The sequence below is a fragment of the Pteropus vampyrus genome, unplaced genomic scaffold (assembly GCF_000151845.1).
Source record: "Pteropus vampyrus isolate Shadow unplaced genomic scaffold, Pvam_2.0 Scaffold92, whole genome shotgun sequence".
Taxonomy (NCBI): Eukaryota; Metazoa; Chordata; class Mammalia; order Chiroptera; family Pteropodidae; genus Pteropus; species Pteropus vampyrus.
The window spans coordinates 843,605-853,464 of NW_011888873.1; the positions used below are offsets into that span (position 1 = coordinate 843,605).

Consider the following 9,860-nt stretch of genomic DNA (forward strand, 5'->3'; position numbering starts at 1 on the left):
TTGTTGTTGATCATGACAAGTGTCAGCCGCAGTAGCTTCTGGCCATGTTGAACCTTCAAAATTACCAACTACTCCCCCCCCCCAAAAAAGGGAGGCAGTTGTCTTTCTTATTGGCCCTTATCTTTTCAAATGAAAGCTTCTCAGAATCACCTTGATTAGTATATCAGTTTTTTTTTTTTTAACTGTCATTAAGAATTAGAAAGCCACAAAATAAATGATGGGTTTTCATCCTGTGACCTGTTTTTACTCTTCTGTTTGTCCTAACTTAAACTAGGTGGCAACTATGACAGTCACTTTGATGTGGACAAGGGCACTGGAACCATCATTGTTGCAAAACCTCTTGATGCAGAACAGAAATCGAACTATAACCTCACAGTGGAGGCTACAGATGGAACCAGCACTATACTTACTCAGGTAAGTGAATCACTGCTGATGTGTTCGTCAGAAGAGGATTGAAACAACATTCTGATTTCAGGGCCCACAGGCAATATGAACAGTTGATTCTGCCCTCTCAGGTTCTCAAATCAGAAGTTACCCCCCTTTGATACAGTTAATGCACATGCACATCAGGGATTTTTATTTAGAGAAACAAAATTAACTGCAAATCTTGATTAAGGTTTTGTATGTAATTAGTTTTGAAAAGTTTGAAAGAAAGCAAAAAAAATCCACGTTGTTGCTATGTCATCAAATCTTGTCATTTTATACTCCTTTCAAACTATATCAGTAAAAGTATATCACTGTCAAGGATGAATTATCCAAGTCATTTTCATTAAATCTGATTAAAGCCTTGGCTGCCCTAACTAGGGCTGTGTAAAATGACTGATAACATTGTTCTAATAATTCTTTTAACCTCTTTCTTTTTTCTTGATGGTTAGGAGATGGCCAGATACTGAGATTTCAAATTTAAATGTTAAAACCCACTAAATTAAAATTCTCTTCTTTCTTATTAATTCTCTTTGATTCTCAGTGTGAGCTGTTTGGGGAATTTGTTGAACACCTGCTATGTGCCAAGTGTCGTTCTAGAAGCTGAATAGTGGGAAACAAAATAGTGTCCTCTTAGAGCTTCCATTAGGATGGTAGAAGCTGAAGGCTCATGTGTAATCTGTATTTGAAAAATTCCAGCTTTCTAGCTTAGATTATATATACTATTTTAAATCTTAGATCATCTGCTAAGTCATTTAATTGCATTGAAGAATAAAAATTATAGTCAATGATGTATTTTCAGTTAAAAAATAGTAGATAATTTAAAGCCAGTTGTAAAAAGATTTTATTCCTTTTTCCAAACCCTTGTGATTTTTAGTGTATTTAAAATTGATACATGTACCATGCTTTGGGGTCATTTTGAGATTGTCATGTAAAAGTTCTAGTACAGTATTAAAATTTCAATTTTGTTGGTAACTGTTCTCATAGAAGTTAGACTTTAGAGCATGAAAATGAGAATAAAGCATCAAAAATTATAATAAATTTAACAGGATAATTCTGAAAGTTTTAAAGACTTTAACTATATCTTGACTAATTCAGCAATTGATAATCAGAAATCCAGCAAAGGGAACTAAATAAGCAGTAGAAAGGACCCTCTGTGCCAAGCATTCTTATTACTATAGATGGTGTATCTACCTGTAACATTTATCGTTTATTACATAAGTGTATAGTTAGCAATGCCTCCTTTCCCAATAATTGTAGTTTTAGTACAGTTAAAAGCTCAGTATGAAATATCGTGTAGATTAACAAAAATTTCTATAAAACCCATAACTCAGGGATAGAGAATATCTTAAATTCAGTGCTTCATTTATATTTCTGTATCTGATTTTGAGTGATTTTTAGAGAGTCTTGGTACTATCCTAATGAATTTCTGGCAGGGAAAGGTGGTCGGAATATCAGAGGATGGTTACAGAGCCCAGCTGAACTGTTAAGGTGCAGAGAGCAATGGGAACAATCAGTAAATGGGTTTGGCTGTCCATTCTGGGGCTGAAAACAGAGTTAGAAATCAAGGTTGGAGCAGAGTAGTATATACCATCTGAAAAGAGACACAGAGATGGGAATGGGTTGATAAGACACTGGAACATAGCAATGTAGATTCCGATTTGTAGGTACAACTCAGGAACAATAGAGTAGGTTTACTGCATCAAGTCAGTAGCAGCAGATGTCATATCGGAGGTTTGGAGAGCACTGTCTTGCTTAAGCCAAGGTGCGTCAACAGAAGTGGGTTGTGAGCAGGTCAGAGTGTAACCACCAGTGCTCTGCTGTAACAGCTCTTCCTGCTTTCCTATCCTATTTTCTGCTTAGGATGCTGACTCATGTTAATTCAAGTCAATTTGCTTTATCTGATACTTCAAGGTAACTTATCAAATTCAGTTAACATTGTTTTATTCTTTCTTTGAAAGGGCTTTGCTTTCATGTTTTCTTTCAGTTTCTCTTGAGCATCAGCATTGTGTACTCTGGAGCAGGCCATCTGGTTTGAATCTTGGCCCTGCCTCTTACTCCTATTCATGGGCCATTGGCTATAACCATCTCTGTACTTTATTTTCTTATCTGAAAATTGGGCATAGTGATTTCATCCTCCTAGAGCATTTGAGAGAGTTAAGTGAGATAACACAAGATAACACTGATATGGGCTCTTGTCCCCTCCCTTGACATTTGAGTCAACTTCCTGTCGCCATTCTCTGTCCCCACACTTCATCCTGTAGTGCCTGCTACCAGGATGGTCTGCCTGACTGGGAGGAAGACTAAAGGTAAATTTTCTCTCATCAGAAGGTTCAGAGCACACAGGATATGTAATTCCCCAGCTTCTGCTCAGGAGTCAGGCTTTGCATATTCGATCCCACCTTCTCCTTACCCCTTCACCGTGTTATCCCCAGTTTCAAGTCTTTCTCTCCAGTCCCTAAGAGACAGGATGGTCCCTTCCACCTCTTGCCTTCATGTCTGTGACCAAGCTCTTCCTCCCACCCCAGCATACCTTCATCTACAAACCCAAGACCTACACAAGCAAAGCCGTACCACTTACATAAAGCTTTCTGAATGTCCTGTGGCCATCTTTGGGCTCCTAAAGACTTACTTGACAGTGTAGGAAACCTCCTTAGTTGTTGCATGTGCAGAGTGTTGCTCATGAGCTTGATGAGGGCAGGGGCTGTCACACATTTGGTCTACACCCTTGGTAAACGGGGTCAGGTGCTAAGCGTGTGAGTGCCCAGTAAATACGTTTCAGTTGAATTACTGTATTAATAATGGCTGTTTTTACTTTAGCTGTTCCTATTTACTTGTGATTAATTGTACTTGGAGAGGATTAAACTGTCCAACACTTCATGAGAAAAAGAATTTTTAAATTTATAATGGAAATAAATATATGAGGATTGAATTTATAGCAGTTACCTTTATAGCTATGTATTTTGGATCATCATTGACATTTAAGAGTGAAGCATCTGTAGTTTTAAGTATTTACATAACTTTCACATAAAACCCTTCTGTGGTTTGGTCCATTCAGTATTCATGTAAAGCGTAATGTCACACTCCATCACTGATATCTTGGTGTTCTCTGAGAACACTGGTATAGTCTTCACGGAAGGGCCTTTAATTCATATGCCTTCACCAGTGTGGTTAATAGCTTTACCTATGCATTCCTGGGACCTTGGCCTCCCATGCCATTTAGACTAGCAAACGAAGTTCCATATGCACCAATGAAGCTCAGATTTCTTGTTCATAACTGTAAACCATCATTTATACTCAGTAGTGATTTCCACTATGCCTTATCCACATACGTTTTTTCAATTTGAGACTTACTCCTCTTATTGTCAAGTAAAAAAGTTTACTTGGAACTAAGTTTTTAAACATCTGCTTTTTTTTCTCTCTAAAGTTTTTATTCTACGTTGACATATTTAAGAGCATTTATCTTTTCAAATACTTAAATTGTTTTTAGGAAATAAACGTGTTTACTATTTATATGTAGGTTTTATGATTACAAAAATTTAAGAATTTTTAAAGTACATTTCTAATTTATATATATATATATACACACAAAAAAAAATCTATTGGTAGGAATTTGAAGTCTCAGTAGAACAAGAAATTTAGATACTGTGACATCTAATAGTGTACTCACCCTAGCAGCTTGATAGTTATAGATTCAGATCTGATACAGGAAATTAGTCTTCTTTAAATCCTAGTAAAGTAAATTCTTTGTTACCTTTACATGAGTAATCTAGAAATATTTATTTTGTGGAGACTTAAGAGAAGTCTGCATTTCAGAAAGAAATGTGTGAAAGGCATTACATTTTCTCTCCAAAGTTAGTCTCAAGAATTCATTCTTACTCATATTTATACAAGGTAATATATCAATGAAAATTTTTAAAGATTTTTTGATTCTAGATTTTTGATGCTTTTCTCGTTTTCGTATTTCATTTCGCTATGAAAAATCAGGATTTTTTTCAATGTGCATCTGATTTTTTCCCGATTCTTTCAATAGTAAAATACCATAATTAGAAATATTATGTGAGTCATTTTGTTATTATAGGTATTCATCAAAGTAATAGACACAAATGACCATCGTCCTCAATTTTCTACATCAAAATATGAAGTCATCATTCCTGAAGACACAGTGCCAGAAACCGAAATTTTGCAAATCAGTGCCGTGGATAAGGATGAGAAGAACAAACTAATCTACACTCTGCAGAGTAGTATTGATCCATTGAGTCTCAAGAAATTTCGTCTTGATCCTGCAACTGGCTCTCTCTATACTTCCGAAGCACTCGATCATGAAGCCATTCACCAGCACATTCTTACCGTCATGGTATGGCTGCCTGTTCATTCTTCTGCCACCATTTGGTTTTCAAAAGGGTTCTATGTGTGTGAGAGAGATTTTTAACCAGGTATAAGGAAAACCTCAACATGATTGATAACGTGTTGATTCTTTTAGGTACGAGATCAAGATGTTCCTGTAAAACGCAACTTTGCAAGGATTGTTGTCAATGTCAGTGACACGAATGACCACGCCCCCTGGTTCACGAGTTCCTCCTATGAAGGACGGGTTTATGAATCAGCAGCTGTCGGCTCAGTTGTGCTGCAGGTTACAGCTCTGGACAAGGATAGAGGGAAAAACGCTGAGGTGGTATACTCCATCGAATCAGGTATTTTTTGGAGCATTCACTAGGCTTATAGCTTTGCACTTGTTACAAAGTATATTTCTCCTCTTTTAAAAGTAGTTCTGGATGTTAAACATTTCTCTGTATCACTATGAAAATTGATCTTTAGCTACCATTTTACATGTTAGGAAAAAGAAAAAAATTTTTTTTTTTTTTTTTTTTAGCTTTTAACTAAAAAGCTAAGATAGTCCTAAGTTTGGATACATTCTTGGAGATTCATGATATTAGTGTAATTCAGGACAGAGACATCTTGCAGTAAAGAAAGCTTTATTTGAGCAATCCAATATTTCTAAAATTATTTTAACCACACAGTCATTTTCCTTCATAAACTATGAAACACTGAGTAAAACTCTGGTCTGTTATTAAAATGTTTTACTTTTCGTCAGAGTGTATCTTCTCTTGGGCAGAGTAGGAAATTTCATGAGAGAGTGCTGACTCATCCAGTTCTTCCTGAGTCAGATCTTATGAAGAGGGTATTATGCCTCTGCTACCCTTTCTCATTTTAGTTTTGCTGCGACTTTCATCCCCATGCAGCACTAACAGTTGCACTTCATTCATGGGTTATTCCAGTAGACCCCAGGGCCGAGATTTGGGCTTAAAGGAATGTTGAAAATCAAAGGGGCTGGATTTGGACAAGAGGCATGAAGGGCAAGGAAGACCAACTGGAAGTACGGACAGTTCTTCTTGGTATAATAAGGCAAGAGACCAAAGACTCACTGGTGATTATAGAAGGAGGATCATCAGAAGCAGTTGTGGCAAAGAGAAGTGTTTTTGTTGTCTGTTCTGTTTTATGCTGCTATTCAGTCATTCATTTATTCATCCTAAGGACTAATTAAGCTCATTCATACTTGTGCTTGGCACATAGGGGGGTTACCATTGGTCCACAAATATATGTTCTTGCAAAAGAATTCTGCCCCTGATTGAAACAGTGTCTGCTTTAGAGCATATTACTTGGACAGTCAGAAATGACCTTGCTTTGGGACTTTTCCTACTCATGCCAAATAATATGAGTAAGTGATTAAATGTCAAGAAGGCAGCTTTCATTTTTCCATTTTTCTCAGTGTCATTGTTAGTACAAAATCTCTTTCATTCTTCTGTCTTTATAATGATTTTAGAGTATTGAGATCATCCACTTAACTTGACTTTTTTGGTAAGCCCATACTTCTGAATATTTAGAAATTTTGTCTTTCTTGGGCATTAGAATTGGAAGAAGTATAAATTAACTGTAGATCCTATAATCAAAAGTTGAGCAAATGGGGAGTAATTTTAAAAACAACACTTAGTTGGTATATTTTATGTGGTTAAACTTTTTATTTCTTAATATATTTGAAGTTTCATTTATTTCCCTGAAAATGACCAAATTTAGTCCATTACTCACAAATAAGACCTCATATACTGCCTGTGGTTGCAGTGTTAAAATGTATTATAGTGCAGTTAGTGCCTTGCATAACGATGAACTTTTTCTACTGGTTCAGAAATTTAGACATTAAAAAAACAGTACATTCCATTTGTGCATGCCTGAGCACTGCAGTAAAATAATTTTCTCAAGGACAGACTGGCTGGATTTGTGTAGGAGAAAATGTTAAACTTTCCCTTAGCTTTCACATAATTTTCAACAACTGGGTGGTTAAAATATGATTCTTGGTGCCTGACTAAGGGCATGTGCATTCTTTAAATGCTTGTAATGACTGATAGAATTAGTAATTTGGTATTCCAAGAATGACACTAGATAATATCAAGGGCCTACTCTGATATGGAATTTGGACTTTTAAGAAGATATTTTTTTAGATTTGGTGATGTAAAAATTGTGCTAAACAATTACTTTACAAGAAATGACTACTTTTAAATGCTGTAGAATTGTGTGTGTGTATATGAATCTGGTAGAATAGCAAGAACTATAAAATGATCATACAGCCTTTCATTTAACAGTTTATTCATAATTACCTGCTTCTAATTTCTGTGAGATTACATTTAATAAAGTTCAAAAGACTAGTTATAAATTCAGGCCATAACACTGCATGTTTAATTAGTAGCATTTATTGAGCAAACGGTTTGGTCTGATTGGGAGTCTTTAGGGGAAAAGGAATTAATTAAAGGATATTTTCAGTAACAATTGAGTTATGTGCTTTGAGACACATCAGCACCGTACTCTGGGCTGTGTAATGTTTTCTTCTCTTTATTTTTTAAAGTAGATTATTATAACTTTGAAACACCTGGAAATAGAAGGTACTCAGTAAATATACTTATTGACTAGAGTTGGTTTTCTTCCCTAAACTTAGGTTAAGTATTGAAGCTTCGTTGAGATTGCCATGCTGTGAGGAAGTCAGCATCCACAGTGTGTCCACAGTGAGACAACACAGACTCCTGGGCACAGCTCTCTGATATGCCCTGTGGGGTCTGTGTGTAATACAGTCATAGCTAATGAGCACAGACGTGCAAGTTTGTCCAGATAATTGTTCCAATAGAAAAAACAATTTAAGGCTATTTAGAAATCACCAGTGTGTCCAGCTAAAGTGAATCACCAAGCCCCCAACCTAGTACAGACTTCTACCACCGCCCGATGAATTTATTCACAAAGGCCATACGAGTATTTCAGTATTAGTGAGTGTGCTTATTATTAGATCAGACAGGGGCATGTTCCAACCAGTCAACAACCTTCAGTGTTTTTCTACATAAACATGATATTGCTCTCCCATCTGCAAATCTGATGATTTCTGCCTTAGTGTACGTGTATATGAGATCCATATATTCATTGACTAGCTGGGTTTCTGTTTAATCTCCTTGTTATCAGTGACGGGCTCCGGGCTGTCTTTATCGAAGTCAATATACTCCAAATAATAAAGAATGTTCCTGAATTTCTCATGGCTGATAGGAAATTTTTATCAGGAATTCCTAATTAATCAATACATGTTCTTTTCCTAATACTTTAAAATGAAGTACTTAATCCAATAAATGGTTGTTGGTAGTGATAGAAGTATAAAGTCAGGAAAAATAAACCTAATGAGAGTACAAATAGAGTACCTTAATGAATGTATTAATTTTTTTCAGGCTGCTGGTCATGCTGCTTGGTATTTAATTTGTTGTCTTTCCATATGTGTGTAAAAGTGGTTTCACTCAATAAATATTTACTGAGTGTCTCTAATGTGTCAGGCATTTTCTAGGCACAGGTGATAAAATAATGAATAAAACAAGTCAGGCTTAAACGGGAGCTTACGTTCTAGTGGAAGAACAGATAAGAACAAGGTTGCAATACGTTCTATAAAAAACAGGGTAAGAGGACAGGAACAGTCTCCTGAATAGGCAGGTCAAGGAAGGCTTTGCCATTATACTCTGTAAGCATAGTCATTTGCATAAAACGTGAATGAAGAAAGGAAGGAAGGAAGCAGTGAGATGAGCATGTCCTTGCCTGATTGAGGAGCAAAGAGGAGGCAAGTGTGGCTAGAGGGCAGGGAGTGAGTTGTGCAGAACCACCAAATTGCTTTAATATAGATAAAATCTATCCATTCCTTCATGTGAGGCCTTGCGTATTTTGAAGTATTCGAAGTGGTAAGATTTCACTATATAAGGTAAGACAGAAATGCATATAGATGAATGTATATAAAATATGGTAAGTCAGCTGCTTTTTTAGCACAGACAGAGGAAGGTCTAAGGGGTGGGGATGAAGACAGTCATCCAAAGGTGTGCACAGTCTCCTCTGAGTCCAGGCAGCCAGTCACAGCTTTGGAATGTAGAGTGATACACAGGTAGGATGAGAAAGGACCTTGTGATTCCGATGACTGACTAAAACACAATGAGAGAGAATTGGGGATCCTTGACTTATAGATACAGGAAGGCCGGAAATTAGTGCCTGCAAGGCCTGCAGAGGCAGCATGACCCCATTCATGGGCCAGGGTGTAGCACAGAGCTGCGGGGCCTGGAGAAAGCCTGGGTCTCTGCCCTGGTGCTGACTGAGGGACAGCTGTGGGGCCTGGACGCAGAGCCAGGCACATTTAATGAAAACCAGACTGGGTCTGGCCTCAGAAATAGGTATCATGGATTTTTGGAAAATGTATTAAAAGAAGGAAATGAAGGCTATAGGGGAAGTGTGTACTAGTAATGATGTGGAGAAAGAAGTGCTTGATTAATCTCCCTGGTTTGCAAATCATGCTAAGTAATTCTGTTCTCTGAAGTGCCACACTCCATTGCAAACCTAGAGGAAAATAGAATTTGAGAAAGCAGTTACGTGTGGCAAGTAAGCTTTGTTTTGGTTAAGTGTAATAGTTCACTTGGGGAAAATAAGTTCAGTTCTGTGACTAGGATAATGGATCTGGACTCTTCGTTTATAAAACGGAAAGGTAATGAAGGGTTCGTGGATGGGTCGAATCCGAGGACCCCTCACAGTGCCTTGATCTATCTGAAGAGATAGTACACTACCAAAATGTAGCAAGCTGCTGGCTTCTTCAGAAAGATTTCAATTGATGATACAAAACAATAGAATATTGTGGAGTTGCATTTGCAGCTAAGTACTTATATATAATATAGCTGAAAAGGGTTCAAAGAAAAGCAAATAAAACAGTCTATCCTACAGGAGTTTCTCAGACTCGACACTACCGCTGTCTTGCACCAAAAAATCCTATGTCATGGGAGCCATCCTCTGTATTGCAGAATGTTTAGCAGCATCCCTGGTCTCTACCCACTAGATGCCAGTAGTACCCTCTCCCCACACATAATGATGGCCAAAAATGTCTC

The 9,860-nt window shown here is 37.1% G+C and overlaps 1 protein-coding gene across 1 annotated transcript in view; it reads left to right on the top strand.

Annotated features, from left to right (window-relative positions):
* Positions 1–9,860, top strand: part of FAT1 (FAT atypical cadherin 1) — a 110,038-nt gene that overhangs the window by 67,820 nt on the left and 32,358 nt on the right. The window contains 3 exon segments of the mRNA XM_023532878.1: positions 275–414; positions 4,505–4,780; positions 4,907–5,117. Of these exon segments, the coding sequence (XP_023388646.1) occupies positions 275–414; positions 4,505–4,780; positions 4,907–5,117 (627 nt within the window).